The 19,593-nt window shown below is 40.3% G+C and overlaps 1 protein-coding gene across 2 annotated transcripts in view; it reads right to left on the reverse strand.

The window, feature by feature from the left end:
* cacna2d3 (calcium channel, voltage dependent, alpha2/delta subunit 3) overlaps window positions 1-15,224 on the reverse strand; it is a 40,269-nt gene extending 25,045 nt beyond the window's left edge. For both annotated transcript variants that reach the window (XM_077603512.1, XM_077603511.1), the window contains exons 1-6: window positions 15,010-15,224; window positions 13,623-13,704; window positions 11,323-11,547; window positions 8,525-8,641; window positions 4,456-4,515; window positions 70-232 (exon numbers count right to left, since the gene is read on the reverse strand). In XM_077603512.1, coding sequence (XP_077459638.1) covers window positions 70-232; window positions 4,456-4,515; window positions 8,525-8,641; window positions 11,323-11,547; window positions 13,623-13,704; window positions 15,010-15,125 — 763 coding nt within the window. In that variant the 5' untranslated portion in view covers window positions 15,126-15,224. The remainder of the gene's footprint in view (window positions 1-69; window positions 233-4,455; window positions 4,516-8,524; window positions 8,642-11,322; window positions 11,548-13,622; window positions 13,705-15,009) is intronic.
* Window positions 15,225-19,593: the final 4,369 nt, after the last annotated feature.

Below are 19,593 nucleotides of genomic sequence, written 5' to 3' on the forward strand. Positions count from 1 at the left end.
AAACCACTTATTCCTTCCCCTCATTTTAACAGCTCAAGGTAAAAAGCCCAGAACTTCCTGTCGGCTCACCTTTGTTATACATGTTGGTGGGCACCTGCACGACGCTGAGGCTGAGGTTGACGGACAGATTGTTGAAGTGGTCATTTGGTTCCAGCAGGAACTCTCCTCCCAATTCCATGTTGTTGCCCTCGTTGTCCACTTCGTTGATCAACACGGCGTTGAAGTACTCGTACTGCAGACAATTTGGGAAACAGTAGGAATGTTACATTTCAGGAAGGATTTATTTTTACACAAATATACGCAATGTGATAAGTCATTTCATCGCATCTTTTCCACCTTGATGAGTCAAATATTCTGACATCGGGTCTCGTTTTAAGGCTCTATAAAATTGACATGACATCAGGTATTTTGGTGTTGCGTGGTAAAACGAGGGAGGGAAGGTCTGTCTTACGGTTGAGAGTTTATGTGCAGAAACCTCGGTTCAAGCCTTCACGTGTGAATTCTTTTATTTTTCCACTGTGCTTGTAAACTATTCCCAAAATGTTTATGCCCGGTTAGTGGAAGATTTGAAATTGCCCATTTAAATGTGAATGTTTTTTTAAAATTATTTTTTGGGCCTGGACTTTTTGGCCTACATTGTAAACCCTAATAGTAAAAGAAATAAAATATTATTATATAAGAGATTAGAACAATATTTTACTAATGTGCTGTATAGTTTTTCCATATTGGAGCAGATGACACAAATTAGCTCTAAAATATTAATATTGATGAATCATAACAGACAGAGCTCACAACTTTACAGTTCTGTCAACTACAAAATGACGTTTGACTGTTGCAACCTTTGCAGTTATGAGCACGTTGAAATATTTGGGATTACTGCATTTGTAGTCTAGCACATTTACTTGCTGTGGTCTGCTCAACTTCAAGAATAAGCAGTATAGAAACAGTCTACTGTTGTACTAAAAATTTTAAATTCACTATACATTGCATCCTCGAAATACATTAATACGAGGTGAAACAAAAATCTACAATAGTAGCAATGACAAATGCAAAACAAAACAAAGGCCCTTACATTAACATGATGACGGCCTTAAATTCAAGCACTGTACTTTGATAACGGTTCAGTAGGAATGGTATTTTTATTTTTTTAATATCTAGCTGAGCAATTGAATTCAAGTCTTAAGAACACATTGAGAAAATACAGTATGATAACCAATGAAAAAGGGTCTTGCTTCCCAGAGGGAAAAGTATAAAACTGTCTTTCAATAGCTGTTATTTAAAAAAAAAGACATGATGTGAGTGGCCTCTTCATGGCCTCCTGCACCAATCCAGTAGGAGAAAGTGAATGAAGAGGAGGGAGGGAGTCTAAGGGAAGGAAGGCTAGGTGGGCATCACCATCAAGCAGCACCTGACAGCTCATACCACGCCTGAGCGGCTCTTTGACGAGCTACGGCGGGGAGAAAGGGAGGGAGTTTTCTGCGGAGGAATAGTGCATCCTCAGCAGAGCTGCTGTACTGAGGCCCGTTAAGCGTGAGGGTTATTATTGTATAGCAGGCCATGGGACACTGCGGCTATGCTACGCTGATTTTTACACCACTGCAGTCAGCTGGAGGCCTCACTGCAGAGACCTGCCCTGTCTGAGGCCCTGCCGCAGTAACAACCGGCACTGAATGGCGACATAGCCTCTTTTTTTTCTCCCCTTGTCGCCACGTTCATACGTCTCTAAATGATTCAAACACGTTTTTAGCATCGTGACTCAATATCTTATTGATTTAATGGGGATTTAAAAATGTGAACCACCAATACAGAAAGGCCACCCGATGGTGCAGTGTTTCTTCCGCCTGACTTTGGTGCAGGCAGTCTGGGTTCGATTCCCATTTGGTGGCAGTGTGAGTGATTGTCTGTGTCTCTGTCTGCCTTACGACTGACTGGCGACCAATCTAGGGTGTAGTCTGCCGTTCGCCCGATGACAGTTGGTTTAGGCTCCAGCAACCCCTGCAACCCTTTCGAGGATGGGCGGTATGGATGATAAATGAATGTATAATACATAAAGGGAACGTAATTAAAATGAGGTTGACTTTGAGACTACTCACTAAAACGATTGGTAATGAAAATGCAAGCTTTTACATGGATGATCATATTGAAAAGCATTGTAATCCATGACAAAACAAGGCAAATCTTTACTGTACCGAAAGCTGCTCTACTTATTGTGCACTCATAAAGGCAAAAGGCTTTGAGTTTGATAAATATTTCGGAATTTTATTTACGTATATTTTGTTCGCACTTTTTATTTACATTGCTCATCAAAAATAATTAATGACACTCATTGATGTCAGGACACTCATAAGGTTCTTGCGTCCACAGGATAATTATCTTATCACACATCCGCTTAAGGGTTGCGGGGGTTGCCAGAGCCTATCCCAGTTGACTTTGGGCAAAAGGCAGACGACACCCTTGACTTGACTATTCACAAACTAGACAAACGACCATTCAGACTCACAATCATACCACCAAAAGCGGGAATTGAGCCCACGCCTGCCCGCACGGAAGCCTATATACAAGTCTGTATGTATATATATGTATATATGTATATATATAAAACTATCAGAGGATTGAAAAACCTTTCCTACAGATCTATGGTAACTATTTAATGTCATTCATTTTAGTAAATGGCTAGTGGGACAGGAGATACATGACACTACTATTTGATCATTTAAAAAAATATCTTAAAGCATTTTCTTTTGGCAATTTAACATAAAGATGAAACCAAGTGATTTTATTGAGCCATTAAATGCAAATTGACATAACGTCGTTTTCAGCTTAGTAAAACCACAAACACGGAAAATTGCGGAAACTGTGAAAAGCTAGAATTGTGTACATATAGTTTGAACGTGTATAATTATATATAACATAGGTAAAATTTAATTGTGATACGTTGACCAAATTGCGAGGCGTTTTAAAGGCCAAAGTTTTGTTTTAAGAAGTAGCCAGAAAAAATGATGTTGATAAACCTGCTTGCACAGCATTGAAAACAAATGATAAGAGACATCAACTCTGATGTGCACTCCCTTGAACTGGTGAATCCTCTCGGGGTCAATGCGGAAATCTCGAGCGCTCTGACTTGCCGTGGCTGAGATAAGAAGGCCCCCTTATCACAAGGTAGTCAGTGAAATGGCCCGTGAAAAAATAAAGCGGTGTCAGAGAAGCAAGGGTGTTGAAACGATGCCACAAGCCCCAATGTCATGGCATCACATCATGATCGCACATTGATAATTTATTGGTATTTTTATATCCTTTAAAAAGGGAGTATGCTACAATCAAAACCGTTTGTACTTTCACGGGTAAAAATAGTTTTTAGATCCACTAAAAATGGTTCTAAACTATATGAAAAAAAATCCAAATTTAAAATAAGTACCGTTAGAAATTGGACGATGCGATGGTATAGAACTTCATTGTTTGAAATATCGTGACTAATTGAATGATATTTTTTTGCATTGTGAACATATGTTAGGCATTAACACCTAATGAGAGCACAGATTTTTTTTTTATGTGTAATAATTTGTTTCTCATTGAACAGTACAGATGCATCAAAGGTTGTGACAATGTCGAGTTTAAAAGCATCGAATCACTAATTGTTCATTAATTTAAAAATGTCCCGTACAGCTTTGAACGATATATCAAGCACTTAATACCATGGTGATATTTTATTCAATGCGAGACGTTCAAATGCCAGAACTGCTTGTCTTGTTCTGGCTTTGAGAAAAGCCCAGCGGCAAGAAGCGAGCGACAAAGCCAATGAAACATATTCAAATGTGGTAAACGGTTCTATTAACTTTAAAGTACTGTGGTTATTTCAGTGTTGGGATTGCTCGAGTGGGTTTCCAATCTGGAGCCACGTACGTGAAACATGGCGCTCCGAAAAAGAGTTTCATTTATCTTTGTCCTTTGGACAGAGAGAAAAAGATGGGGAGGTGGGAGAAGAAGAGGGTGAGCGAGGCGGGGGTCCAATAAACGACAAAAATACTGCATTCCCTCTGCAGAGACTAAGGAGCCTCAATGCAGCTTGAAATTCCGCAATGGGAGCTACTATAGTGTCCTGAACACAATGATCTGTATCAACTGTACCAAATAAAAGAAAATAAATTACAAAGTGTTTGATTCCACCCGTTAACTGGTGCATTGGCAGTCTGAATCGCCATCTGTTTTGTTCCATACGCATGGAACTTTCTCTTCCTTGAAAGAAACGGATAACTTGTGATGTCATGTAGCCGCAGCCTTCAACAAGGATGCATTATGTTTCAAAGCTGACGTCCAAGGACAGAGCCAACTCAATTAAAGACTTATAGTGTCCATTACCTTGTCCCTTACTCTAATCTGCCTCATGGCCAAATAAGTATTCTCACTCACTCCACACAAATTATTCACTCTTTGGTATTTTGTGTTAAAAGATCTCACCTGCAGGTCCGGATTATCAGTGTGTTGATGATGGGCCTCTTCGGCAGCCTCCACCAGCCTCTGCACAAAGAAAAAAAACTTAGGACTGGGTAATAAAATACTTCAGAAAGTGTACCTGATCGGGATTTTTTTTTTATTTGTGTCAAAATACCGATGGATATAATGTTGTATGATGAGGGTTGTCGAATAAGATAACTAACCAATATCAATATACTAGGAAAGTATGAAATATCTTCCAGAAAAAAACATGACATCATTGTCACATCAACGCTATTGTGTGGATGATTTAAAAGTGTTGAAACAATTTGGTTTTAAACTTTTGCAAAAGAAAAAAAAACAGTATTAGTGTCCTAATAATGAATTAAATCATTGATTGTGGGACTGGCAGAAAAAAATGAAATTCAATGAAAGTATAGAGGTGGGGGATATAGCCTCAAAATCATATTGCGATATTTCATTAAGATTTGCGATGGTGATATTTTGGAAGAAAAGGGAATAGAAACACTAAAAACTGCGTAGCAGCATTTGAATTGCACAAATTATTTAAACCACTCTTTCCCCACAAATAAAGTATAGACATTTATTCAAATGGTTACCTGACAGCTTGAAAGGAACCTGAAATTTGGATGCATGAAGGTTTTTTTCAAGTATTATTTAACTTAAGAAATCAAATGAAACAATGTTTAAAATTGAGTTTTCCTCTCATAGACCTCTAAAATACACAAAGTATTTTGCCAAAGACATGCTCATTTTAATGTGCGAGAGTCTCCTCCATCCATCCACCAACCATCCATCATTCATCCATCCACCCATCCACCCATCCACCCATCCACCCATCCACCCATCCATCCATCCATCCATCATCCATCTATCCATCCACCCATCATCCATCTATCCATCCACCCATCATCCACACACCCACCCATCCACCCATCCATCCATCAACCCACCCACCCAACTACATACTCACCCACACACCCATCCATCTACCCATCCATCCATCCATCCACCCATCCGTCCATCCATCCACTCATCCGTCCATCCATCCATCCATCCATCCGTCCATCCATCCGTCCATCCATCAACTCACACGCCCAACAACATACCCACCCACACACCCATCCATCCATCCATCCATCCATCAACCCACCCGCCCAACTACATACTCACAAACACACCCATCCATCTACCCATCCACCCATCCATCTACCCATCCACCCGTCCGTCCACCCGTCCGTCCGCCCGTCCGTCCGCCCGTCCGTCCGTCCGTCCGCCCGTCCGTCCGTCCGCCCGTCCGTCCGCCCGCCCGCCCGCTAACCTGCGCGACCGCCCGCCCGTCCGCCCGTCCGTCCGTCCGTCCATCCATCCATCCATCCATCCATCAACTCACCCGCCCAACAACATACCCACCCACACACCCACACACCCATCCATCCATCCATCCATCCATCCATCCATCCATCAACCCACTCGCCCAACTACATACTCACAAACACACCCATCCATCTACCCAGCCATCCATCAATCCACCCATCCATCCACCCATCTTCTGCACCTCTTATCATCACAAAAGTTGCATCTTATGCCAGCTAATTACTGACAGGAAGTGGGGCACACCCTGAACTAGTTGCTAGCCAATCGCAGGAAAGAATTTCCCATATGATATTATTGTATCTTACTATCGAAGCAATCAATGTAAAAACGGGTAAAGACTTGACAACAACATAAACAAATTAGCGAATTAGACCTGACACATCCGAGCCAATTGGTTTAATAGGCAGCCCACTTCTAGAAGGCGTTTGCATTGTAAATACATGTCTGTTTTAAAGACAAACAACTAGCAGATCCTAGCATATTAATTTAAATTTCCCAATTATTTTTAAGCGCAAAAACTATTTGGTCACTTATTGTCACTGATATTTTACCTGACTAATTGACCTAAAATGCCTAAAAATACTGTATTTTGACATCACAATAACAGTTGTTCATTGGGTTTCCTCTGGGCTGCTGGTGTCCAGTAATATATGGGTCCCAATTTCCCAAACAGTTTATCCTTTAGTGTGAAAAGTGCCCCACAACAGACGAGAAGCTGTGATTGATGGGGGGAGGTGGGCGTCGGATTTCACGCAGCACGCCGGGCAGCAGTCACCTCTATAATAACTCCTCTCGACAAATGTGCTTGGCTCTGTGTTTTCAGGGAAATTCAGCCAGCAGGTAATTAACATCCATCACGTGTGTCAAAAATAACTGCTATATTAACACAATTGAGAATTCCATTGACCTCATTGGGAAATCCGACATGTTAGCGGTTGGATAAAAGCAACAAAATTATAACCAATTTAATAACCAGACTACACTGTGCATTTTTTTATGATGACCGAAATGTTGATTGGATTCATTTCATTTTTCAGAAATAACTGACCTCATGTTCACCAATATCAAGCCACATGTGTATTGTATACGTAATTTACAGGAGAGATTGGGGAATAGGCATCATGAGATAAATGTTATCATGTTCCAGCAGCCTCTTAGGAGCATCTGTGCAGAGGTCGCAGTCAGGCTGCTGCAACTCAGACCTCTGATAAGGTGAACACAGGACATCAATCTACTATTTCAATTTCCAAATCAGTCGTCGCGTAGGGAATACATGACAACATTATATTTCCTTAAACCATGCCTAGACGAGTTGATTTGTAAAACTGTAGTTGGGGCAGAAGCTGGTAGAAAATTGCTAATTTAAAAATATATAATAATATTAGCAATAAACAAATTTACTATTCATTTGCACTTTCTGAAAGGTCAAGAAGAAATTGTCTTTTTTTTTTCATTCATTCATTTTCAGTAAGGCTTATCCTCACAAAGGGTCGCAGGGATTGAACCTTCAATTTCAGAACTGTGAGGTCGATGTGTTAACCACTTGGCCAACGGGTCTCCAGAAATTTCTTAATTTAAATTTTCTTAAATAACATCCTTAGACAGTTGTAAAAAAAAAATTCTAGTTTTGGGGTTCTTAAGCAGTATTTCGCATTTTAAAAGATGTCAAGACACTCCATAAACATAAAGTAATAAAAATAGTATGAGTACTGATAGAAAGATGAGTCGCAAACTCAGAGAGAAATCAGGCCCAGCACCCTAAATTGCTTGCCAACCAATTGTAGGGCACACTCATACCTGGGGGAATTTTTAGTGTTCAACCAACCTGCATGCAAGTTTTGTGGGAGGCACAGAGAGAATGTACAAACACCATACTGCTAGGTCAGAAACTTCCAGGGATTGAACCCTTGATCTCAAACCTGTGAGGCGGATGTAGTAACCACTCTCACTCTTACTTGCCGCCTGAAACAAAGATGACTGACTTTTTGGCTTATCCCCTGAATTTGAAAATTTCAAATAATAATTTTCAGACAGCGGCCCGGTGTAGAGTGGTTAGCGTGTCGGCCGCAGAGTTCTGGGGTCGACGGTTCGATCCCAGGTCAGTCCTCAATGTGAGGATTCCGGGTTCAGAGCTTCCTGTGTGGAGATTTCATTTTCTCCCCAGGCTTGCGTGGGTTTTCTCCGGGTGCTCCGGCTTCCTCCCACATTCTAAAGACATGCATGCTAGGCTCGTTGAACACTCGAAATTGCCCCTATATATGAGCGTGAGCATCTATAGTTGTCTGTCTCCTTGTGCCCTGTGATTAGCTGGCCAGTAATTTAGGGTGTCTCCCGCCTAGTGCCCGTAATCAGCTGGGATAGGCCCCAGCACCCCCACAACCCTTGTGAGGATAAGCAGTTTGGAAAATGAATGAATGAAGAAAATTGCGTCTTGATGATGACTCACAGCGCCATGATGAGAAATGAATAGCTTCCAGAATGGGAAAGGGGAAAAGCGCTGAAAATCTGTTCACAGATAAAAAAGGATTTAAAGATGCTCCCCTTGTGACACCACCTGTTATCTTTCTCTGATGGAGTAAAAAGTCTTTAAAGAAATGGGTTTCATCTGTTTGAATATTTGACACGTAGTAACTCAGTGAGCAGCTGAAAACAAACAACTGAAACTTGAGTGTTTTCCTGTAATAACCAAACTTACCCTAGTGGCATCTGCTTTTTTGCGGAACATTTCCTGCATCTTCAACGCCAGGTTTTTTACCAACTTCACACCATCGATTTCTTCCACTCTGACAGTTTTTTCCGGTGGCTTGTATTTCTAAGAACAAACAAGCAGCAACAAAAACAGATTTAAAGCCAGTCAGATCCACATGCTCTCTCTCCTCTCTCTTAAATAGACGTCCAATTGGGGTAGTCAAGCACAAAAAAGGAATATCATTACACCCGCAACATGTCATAGCTTTCTTCTTCACTGATACATCTTGGGAAATTCCTAAGCAAGGATTAAAGTTCTCCAGATGCGCCTTGACAAGACGCAGGAAGCCTGCCTCTGATGAACAGCGGATAAGACCCACAGCGAGACACAAGATGATTGATGGCCTTTATCTTTTTGCTGTCATTAGTTTCACACGCCGCTTCCTTCTGTCTGATTGGACGGAGACGGCCAAGTTGTGTGGCTGGGGAAAGGCGGGGTTGCGTCCAAAAAGCTACGCATGGTAAGAGTGTAATTGAAATGAGTCAGGACAGAGGAGAAAGATAATAACGTGTCAAGGCTGGCCGATTCTGGGTAATGAACGACAGCCTAAATAATGCTGATTCCGCCGGATGCACCGGACCTCCCCTGATACGGGACGCTCTCCCCGGTTTAGAAGAATATAACATTACATAATCCTTCACCAGACAGGTACACACGCATGTCCCAAACACACACCTTTGGTAAGGCTATGAAAAGATAAACACAGCCGCAGCCGCTTGTAGTTCATTCAAATACACTGCAGATTAGGCGCACACAAAACCCCACACGCCAGTACACGGGGCGACAAATTACCTAGTGAAAGGAGGAGTGCGGGCTCGCAGTGGAGCAGAACAGTTCATTTCACGCCTGTCCTCCTCGCCTCGGCACCCAGCGACCCCCCCTTCCGCCCGAGCACGCAGTCCTCCCAGCATCAAGATGAGAATAGTGCCATCCATCAACAATCAGGACTGGTCACGATTATTGATCAAAACAATGGCAGCCCCCCGCCCACTTTTGTGAGCTCTTAGTGAGAGCGCTTGCGTCACAACAGAAGCAACTAATGATCAGTCTTAATGACCAAACGACCCTTTCACTGTCTCACAGCTTGCTGCTTTGTGCTGACTGGCTCTAGACGTGCTTCGATGAGCTGGAGTGCGGGTAAAGTGTATTACCAAAATCTGGAGGGCAAATGTATTTACATATGCCTCAAAGGCCCTATATAACATGGGAGGGCACTCTACTGAAGTCAATAGTTGGGACTTTGTTGAGCCACAACCCGTGGCTCTTTTTCTTGTAAAGAAAAAAGCAAAACCCACAAAATAAAACAGTTTTAATCCCATTTCACTCTTTTGAAAAATTTGCCAGTTCTATTGCGGAGGGACTTCCCGATTGTAGGCCACCCCATCCTCTTCCGTGTAGTTTCATTACGGTGTCAACCAGTGTTTTAGTTGTTTTTATCTAAAAAAAAAAGTTGATAGTTTTATCGGAAAATTGTTGATACGTGATGTGTAGGCAATTGGAATGGCACGAACTTTGCCGATAATAGCCGTTATATTTTTAAGTCCAACCGAGGGATGAACAAGAAAGTGGACCAGGCAGTAAGCAGCCTGTTCTGTTGTTTTAATATGAATATTTTCATTAAGACCAAGTGCGAATGACATGTAGGCAAAGACTTGGGTTGTTCTTTGAGCTAAACTGCAGTAAAATATACTGGCGCTCAATAGTTAGCATGCTGGCTAGCTGCCCTACCATACTTTCTCACATATAAGCCGCACCCTTAAAATTGCCTTAAAATCATTGAATTTTACAATTTCTCACGTATAAGCCACCCCCCGATTCACAGTTTTCACTTCCATAATAGGGAGTACAAATGTGTTACTTTGAAGGGAAAATCTTAAGAAAAATTATCACAGATGGTATTTTTGAGATACTATTGTATGAATCAAAAGCACATTATTAGGGTCAATATCACAAGGAAGTTAGTAATTCATCCAGTAATGGTTGTTTTCTTTCTACAAAATAGAAAATAACCAACAAATAGTAAGTGTTAATTTGTGGACATCTACTGATGAAAAAGAGGATAGCAACGCTGTAAGTCTTGTGCGCATATAAGCCGTACCCTTGATTCAGTCATCATATATTTTAGTTACAAATACGGCTTATATGCGAGAAAATATGGTAGTTAACATCTACATGGGGACAAAAACAAAGGGTTTAGCCCACTTTTTTTTTCCTCGGCCAGCATCGTCAAAAGTGCACCATTAAAATCCCTTTTTTTTTCCAGACGATGAAATATTAGATTTTCAATCGTCAGGTTTGTTTGTAGACTCGAAGGCTTATGAATGTAAGATATTTAGGATTCAATACATACTATGTGAATGGAGCCCAAAATGTAGCCATCCTTTTCTGAGTCATGGGGGTGTGATATGGTGCGGTTTGAATTTATAGAGTGCAACCTCATGTTTTCAGGACCTATTTTCAATTTGATTTCCATGATGAAACTAATAAGAACTCGTCCACATACTTTTTTTTTCCGTTGCGGCATACACCCTCTGTTGGCTCCCTCACTCATGTGTCGTTTAAGAAGAAACCTGACGGCAAAGTTACATAAATCTGTTCGAACAATTTTAATACTTAAGGATCTTTGTGAGTCTTGATCACTTATTTTTGAATACTCTGACAAGATTCTATCATTTACTTGATGTGTAAAAATCTGTGATATGAGGCCTTTAAAATGCACGTTTGTTGGCTCACAGGCTCCTCACCTCAGGACAAGGCTGGTTTTGAGCCTGGAGTCGCTTCCGAAACGCCGTCTGGATGCTTTCACCATATCGCCGTGGATTTAATCTGGTGGTCCCGCCTTCCTCCCACCCTCCGGGACATGCGACGGAGAATCGAGAATTAATTCTGCTGCTGCCTTTGGTGGAAGAGGAGGCGGCATCGGAGCTGGAATTGCTGCCTGGACGTGGAGCTGTGATAGCCCACAGTTCCTGAAAAAATGAGTTATAAAACTAAGAATTATTACATGAAACCCTGCGTTACTACAAAATGACATTTTCTGCATTGACAGTTACATTAACTATGTTTGAATTTTTTTTTTCTTCTTCTGATGTTCAGATAAATTTCAATATTGTGCAGTTGAATAAATCACAGCCAGCCACCATGATATTATTGTTAGTCAAAAGTCTATATCATTTACTCTAAACTTTTTATGCAGAAATTATTATTATTTTTAACTCTTACACACCAATTTAACTCAACTGAAACATGAGCATTTGAAGCTAATCTTCACATGATAAAACAATTAGATGTCAACCGCCATCAATTGGATGCAAAATTTAAACATTAAGAAAAATTAAAATGAACTTTACACTATTACTTGGAGTTGCAAATAGTGTGCATTTCATTGATTTAACTTTTTTAACATTGTTTTCATCCACACATGCTTTTTATAATAAGAAATAACATAAAAATACAAGAATACTTAATAATTAAAAAAAATTACATCCATTTATTCAATTTCGTTACAGCTTCACCTTACAAGGATCGTGGGGGTGCTGGAGCCTATCCCAGCCAACTATGGGCACCACGCATGGTACACCCCGAATTGATGGCCAGCCAATAGCAAAAATCCAACGACAATTGCTGATATTTCAGTTTTCCAAAAAGTAGCTATTCGTCCAATAAAAGGATTAAAAATGTCAACTTTGAATAACTGTCCATTGTAGTGACCACGTTCCTTGAAAGAGTGAAAGTGTAATAGAAAAAAACAAGATCTCAGAAATGAAACACATTTTGCATCAAGTGCTACAAAAAGGGGTTTTGAAGCACAAAATATTTTGGACTAGTATTCTTTTCACATCCCCTCACTTTGAAGAAATAAAGGTTACGTCGGTTATCTTCAATTGCAAACTCAAACAGAAATTGTGGAATAATGGTTTCATTCATAAAACTTTAATTCATTTATTATAGCCTTGGGCACACCTCTGCGTGAGAATTAAACAGTCACGATAGTGTAGAAATACTTAAGTGTACTTCACAGTGCTGTCTATAGATAACAGAAGTAAGCCCTTTGATTAACAACTCGTGAAGCGCTAGCAGAGAAGACCAGTGTCCCAGTAAAACTATTTTAGTCAAACACAATTTAAGGGAGTGATTATGCACGTTCAAATTAGTTTTATAAATCAGTATTCTACAAAACAATGAGTTGTGTGATTTAAAAAAGTAATGTTTAGGCCATGACCAAATTCATATCTCATCCCGTTCCCTCTATAGCACGTGTGTCAAAGTGGCGGCCCGGGGGCCAAATCTGGCCCGCCGCATTATTTTGTGTGGCCCAGGAAAGTAAATCATGAGTGCCGACTTTCGGTTTTAGGATCAAATTAAAATGGAGTATAGATGTATATTAAATTTCCTGATTTTCCCCCTTTTAAATCAATAATTGTAATTTTTAATCAATTTTCTGTGTTTTTAGTTCAAAATCATTTTGTAAAATCTAAAAATATATATAAAAAAGCTACAATAAACATTGTTTTAGATCTATTAAAAAAACGGAATATTCAGGGCTTTTAATCCAGTTCTTTTAATCCATTTATAAAAAAAAAAATCTAAATATTATATCTAAAATGGTCTGGCCCATTTGAAATCAAGTTAACGTTAAAGCGACCTGCGAACAAACCCTCCGACACCCTTGCTCTATAGCTATCAACGCAAGTCTCAAGTCAGGTTCAAATCCAGTTTGACACTCACTCATAATGTATAACTGCTTCATATCAATCCACTCTAATACACATGATCAGCCTCAACCCCACACTTTGTTATTCCGTGTGCCACCTTGTCACATTCATATCCAAGAGGTTGAGGCTCATGACTCCAGGGAGTTCATGGGAGGGATGAGGACAGGAGGGCAAAATCAGGGCCGTGGTTAATGGGCCATATGAAGTGCATGCAGACACGCACACACACAGTGAGAGAGTATATCAGAAATGGAAATCAGCATGACAATGCCCAACTGTGCCTTAGCATGACCACGAAAGAGAGTAGTATATTGAAAAGTGGTACAAACCTTTTGTAGCAGCTGGGATCCAGAATATTTGGCAGAAATTGATTTAATCTCGCCACCAAAAGCTGATGCCCATAATTTGACGCTGAAACACAGAAATGATCATACTAAATAAAGAGAAATTTCACACAAAAACGCATTATTAAACAGATTGAAAACCTACAAATGCCATATTTTCTGCATCCAAAAAAAACACACAGAAAATTGTGACCGTCAGGCTTTTTGAAAAATATACAGTTTGTACTATGGTGGTCAAAATGAATGATAATGTCGTCTGCGCTATAAATTTGGGAACTGCCGCCTTTAGAGGACCAGTAAGAAATTTCACTTTTGATCAACTGCTGCCAGCTGAAAAATAAATTGAAAAATGTGGATTTCATTCCGCTAATGATGTGTAAGAATGAAGTCAAAATATAGAACACATGTATAATGCATTGAAATATGTTATTAACCTTTTTTTGTGAAAACAAATGCTTAACAAAAATATGGATAGTCATCTTTTTTTCCATTTTCATCAAGAACAAAATGTCCTCCTTTAAAGTCTGGTCCTCGAGAGCCCTTATCCAGTCTATTTTCCATATCTCCTTCCACCAACACGCCTGAATCAAATTATCAGGATTAGTATCAAGCTTGCTGATGATTTGATCATTTGATTCAGGTGTGGTAGAGGAGGGAAATATAGACAACTGACTGGATAGGGGCTCTCAAGGACTGGACTTGGCAACCCCAGCCGTATAGTATATTTAGTTCACTACATTTCTTAATTTATTTTATTAAGACTTTTTTTCCAAGTATGCAGAATTCGTTTTTTATTATTATTCAATGTACACTACTTATGTTTGACTATTTGACAGAGTTTAACTGATTTAAATGTCTAACATCATTATATTCTTAGAATGATAGAACATAAAAATAAAAACGTTTTGGAAGAAAATTAATCATTGAAAAGAAGTCGTTCATTTAAACCTTAAATCCAGGTGAACAACGTACCTCAATTTGAGCAGAAAAAAAGCAAACAAAACGAATAAAAAACACTTCATTTTCGTTTCCGAGTTCAATTTTATCAACAATAATAGAAAAGAAAACGCTTCCAGGTCACTAAAATTAAAACTAAAAACATGAATAAAAACTGTTGCGATTCTTTAATTTACGCTCTTGCCGTCATGGGTTGCCAATATATTTTAGCATGTAAAATAGTCAGAAATGAAAGAAAAATGTATTTAAAACAATATCTAAAGGCGACTCTTTTTTCCTCTAATTTATATCAATGCGGCCCGTACATTAATCAATGGAGATACGTGTTGACAAAATACTCTCACAACAGTATACTATATACCGGACGTGTAGTGCATTTGTTGAGTCTCTCCCGTCACAATCGCTCGTCACTCACACGGACAGAGGGATCCCCTGCTGGGATGCCGCCGCTTCCAATAGTAGCACGCTGACCCCGGCTAAGATGCACAGCGGCAGGCTGAGGAGGCGACATGTGCGCTCAAGATGCACCATGATCCGAATGTGTCGGCGAGGGGGACCGCGGGACTCCTGGATAGACTTCTTCTTCTTCTTCTTGGGGTTACGTTATCCTTCTGTGATAGACGAGGTCCTCCACGCCATTCTCCGTGAGAGAGAGAGAGAGAGAGAGAGAGAGAGAGAGGGAGGGAGAGGGGGAGAGAGCGAGAGAGGGAGGGGGGGGGGGGGGGTGAGAATGAGAGAGATAGAGAGAGAGGGAGAGAGAGACGGAATGAGAGAAAGAGGGAGAGAGAAAGAGAAATGATAGAGAGGGAGAGAAAAAAAGAGAGCGATAGAGAGGGAGGGAGAGAGAGACGGAATGAGAGAAAGAGGGAGAGAGAAAGAAAAATGATAGAGAGGGAGAGTAAAAAAGAGAGCGATAGAGAGGGAGGGAGGGAGAGAGAGACGGAATGAGAGAAAGAGGGAGAGAGAAAGAAAAATGATAGAGAGGGAGAGCGATAGAGATAGAGAGAGAGAGGCGGAATGAGAGAAAGAAAAATGATAGAGAGGGAGAGGGAGAGGGAGAGAGAAACAGACAGAGCAGGAGAGAGAGAATGAGAGTGGGGGAGAGAGAGATAGAGAGAGACGGAATGAGAGAGCGGGAGAGAGAGAGACAGAATGAGAAAGAGGGAGAGAAAGAGAAAAAATAGGGGGAGGGGAGAGAGAGAATGAGGGTGGGAGAGAGAGACAGAATGAGAGAGGGAGAGAAAGAGAAAAAAAGAGGGGGAGAGAGGGAGAGAAAGAGAAAAAAAAGAGGGGGAGAAAGGGAGAGAGAGAATGAGAGAGGGAGAGAGACAGAATGAGAGAGGGAGAGAAACGGAATGTGAGAAAGAGGGGTAGAGAGGGAATGAGAGAGAGAGAAATGAGAATGAAAGAGATAGAGAAAGAGGGAGAGAGAGAAAAAATGATAGAGAGGGAGAAAGAAAGAGAGAGGATGAGAAGGAGAGAGACATAGAGAGGCGGAATGAGAGAGGGAGAGAAACGGAATATGAGAAACAGAGAGAGAGAAATAGAGAGAGAGAATGACAATGAGAATGAGGATGAGAATTAGGATGAGAAAGAGGTGGAATGGGAGAAAGAAAAAGAGAAAAGAATGATAGAGAGGGAGAGAGATAGAGAGAGACAGAATGAGAGAAAGAGGGAGAGAGATAGAGAGAGACAGAATGAGAGAAAGAGGGAGAGATAGAGAGAGAAAAACGATAGAGAGGGAGAATGAGAGGGCGAGAGAGGGATAGAAACAGAATGAGAGAAAGAGAGAATGAGAGAGAGAGAGAGGGAGAGAGATAGATAATCTGTTCCAAGGTCACCAATCCTACCCAAACCCTTTAAAAGTGACAAAGTACACTTATTTTGTATGAAATATGTGAGAATGACAAAAAAGGAGGCATTAACACAAATAAGAAATGCAAAAATATTTTCCAAGGGTGACTGCATACTGAAGTGAAGTTGGTGATCAGTTAGGGGGCGACAAATATTTGGCAGATTTAGAAAACATATGTACATACACACAAAGCTAAACACACAAATTAAAATTATGTTACATTTGGTGAAATATCGATTCATGACATTTGCCTTTGACAACTTTTTATAACCGGGCGGCAGCTCGACTTCTGAACACTTAAAAAAAGGCCGCTTCTTCTTTTCACTCGCACCAGAAAAAAACTTTTTGGGGACCCAGGATGAAAAAGAAAGAATAAAGTTGTATTTAGCACACTCGGAAAAACTCATGAAACAGCGTTTTAGAGCTTCGTGACGATCCAACATGGAGGCGTTGCTCCCTCCTAACCAATGAGAGGCCAGCAATGTGTTGGGAAATAGCCAGTGAGAGAGCAACTCTATCACACCTATTTCAAAATAAAATACATTCTGCTACAAGTATATTTACATTTCAGAGGATGTTTGAATTTTTGAGACTTTGCCTTTTATTAACTTAATTTTTTTCCATATACCGACCGAGACAAGGCGGCCCAGTGGCTTGAGTGGTTAACACGTCGGCCTCACAGCTCTGGGGTCCTGGGTTTGAAACCAGGTCAGTCCACCTGTGTGGAGTTTGCATGTTCTCCGTGTGAGGCAGATATGTTTAATTTTTCCTGGTGGGGGGCAACAGAAAATTATTTGAGAAACAATGGCTTATGCAATTAATACTTTTATTCTATTTCAGTGTAAAACAGCACTTTTTAAAAAAGATTAAATGCTTACATGTGAAAAACGGAATTGTTCTCTTTTATGCTGGAGCAAATGCTGCACCTTATTGCAGTAATGTGACGCAATTTAATGTAAGCCAGTGACAAAGCAACTATTTCTCCTTGCAGTCTGCTTTTCTTATTTGGACAACCAAACGGAACCCTTAAATTACGACTCAATTTTCCAATAAGAGAATAGTCTGAGGAAGAGTATTCAAGGGGACAAGTACGCAAAACAGGGTGGGCTATGAAATTATTGGTGTGCAAAACCAAACTGCAGTCAAAGCAAGGGATTGATTCCCATTAAATGATCCATCCACACAGAGTAAATGGTAAAAGCATCCAGGATGAAAAGGCCAGAAGTTGTTCCTGTTTATGGACTCTCTATGTGTTCAAAATCATGATAGAAAAGACTATCCTTTTATCATTAAAAGCTACGGGTGGATTGGAGAAACTGGACTGTAGCGATTTAAGTGCGATGTAAGGAAGGTTCTTAAGGGAAGCTTCTTAGAATAGCATAATGAAAATAAGGTGCTTCTTAGAATAGCATAATGAAAATAAGGTGCTTCTTAGAATAGCATAATGAATATAAGGTGCTTCTTAGAATAGCATAATGAATATAAGGTGCTTCTTAGAATAGCATAATGAAAATAAGGTGCTTCTTAGAATAGCATAATGAAAATAAGGTGCTTCTTAGAATAGCATAATGAAAATAAGGTGCTTCTTAGAATAGCATAATTACAGTGGTACCTCGACATACGAGTGCCCCGACATACGAGCAATTTGAGATACGAGTAAAATTTCGGGCAAATATTTATCTTGAGATACGAGACACATTTTGATATACGAGCATACAGTGGACGCGAGAGGCTGCTCATAAGAACATCATGGGCACTGTCTTTCTGGTCACAACTCCCTTGTGTAATGTCTCTCTAGTTGCAACTCCCTCGTGTAATGACGCAAATGCTACTCTAAGAAGCACCTTATTTTCATTATGCTATTTGGGTATGATGACAATTAGGCTTTGGTCTAGTCAATGATGATGACAAGCCTAAGTCTGATTTTTTTTTTTTTTTACGAGCACTGGGCGGAGTGTTGCATTTTTTTTCTTCCCGTCCCTAAGACGAGAGGAGTACTACTTCCCGGGCAAGTTGGCAAGTGGTCGTGCGTTATCCTATTGTGAGGACATTTGTGTGCATAATTTTTGGAATATTTTGAAGGGAATAAAAAAGCAAACAACCCTCAATAGGTTGCTTCTGAAAGTCAGGGTGGAGGCGGGGCAAATAGAGCCGACCCGGGAGAAGAAAGGCATCAAAATTTAAAACAAAATTAGAATTAAGTTTGGTGTAAGGTTAGATTAAATTTATTTTTGAGTGTGTCTGCATCGTAATCCAAGTTCATTTAAATTTGTTTCTGTTATGTTACGAGCGCGTTGCCGTGCAAAAAGTCCCCCTCTTCCCCTCCTCTCTCTCTCCCCTCCGCGAAATCCATCAAATTTTAATAATAATAATAATAATCAGACATAGGCTTTGTCATCATCATTGACTCGACAAAAGCCTAATTGTCATCATACCCAGATAACTGCGTATGACGAAATTGGTAGTGCTTCTCCACAAGGTGCGCTTACCCGGCAAAAGGCCCAAATAAGTGACAATTTCAGACTTGTCGGCACAACCAAATCCCAGCGACTGCAGAAAAAGTTTGCCTCGCAGATGCCAACAAAGAAAAAAACTGATCACTTACCTCCCACTGTCTCCTCACTTACCTTCAGTCAGCCAGTAGGAGGCAGATCACCACCCAACATCCTTCATGTTACCTCACCCCGAAGTTATTACACAGAAGGGATTGTGTGTCGTGCTACCGAAAGTTGAGAGTCCTGATGGCTATTTTAGTATTACTAAACACATTTTAGTACTATTAAACCACTAGTTATTTGCTACTTTGTTAATAGATGGCGAATTAGAACAAATACAAATGTTTTTCCAATCCAATATCCTGTTTTGGGTGTTTTTTCAGAGGGTTGGAACAAATTAATTTGTTTTTAGTTCATTTCTATGGGAAACGTTCGTTTGAGTTACGAGTAAGTCGACATACGAGCTCAGTCCCGGAACGAATTAAGCTCGTATCTCGAGGTACCACTGTATTATGAAATGTTTATGTAGAATAACAAAAAGACACAAAACCAACCCACTCAGCCTCCTTATGTATTTCTTCACTCCCAGAATTGGGACTGCAAACTTGTGCATATTCTCAAGCGTGAATAGCATCCAATTTTTTGGAAC

Source organism: Stigmatopora argus, chromosome 6 (assembly GCF_051989625.1).
Source record: "Stigmatopora argus isolate UIUO_Sarg chromosome 6, RoL_Sarg_1.0, whole genome shotgun sequence".
In the NCBI taxonomy this organism is placed as follows: Eukaryota; Metazoa; Chordata; class Actinopteri; order Syngnathiformes; family Syngnathidae; genus Stigmatopora; species Stigmatopora argus.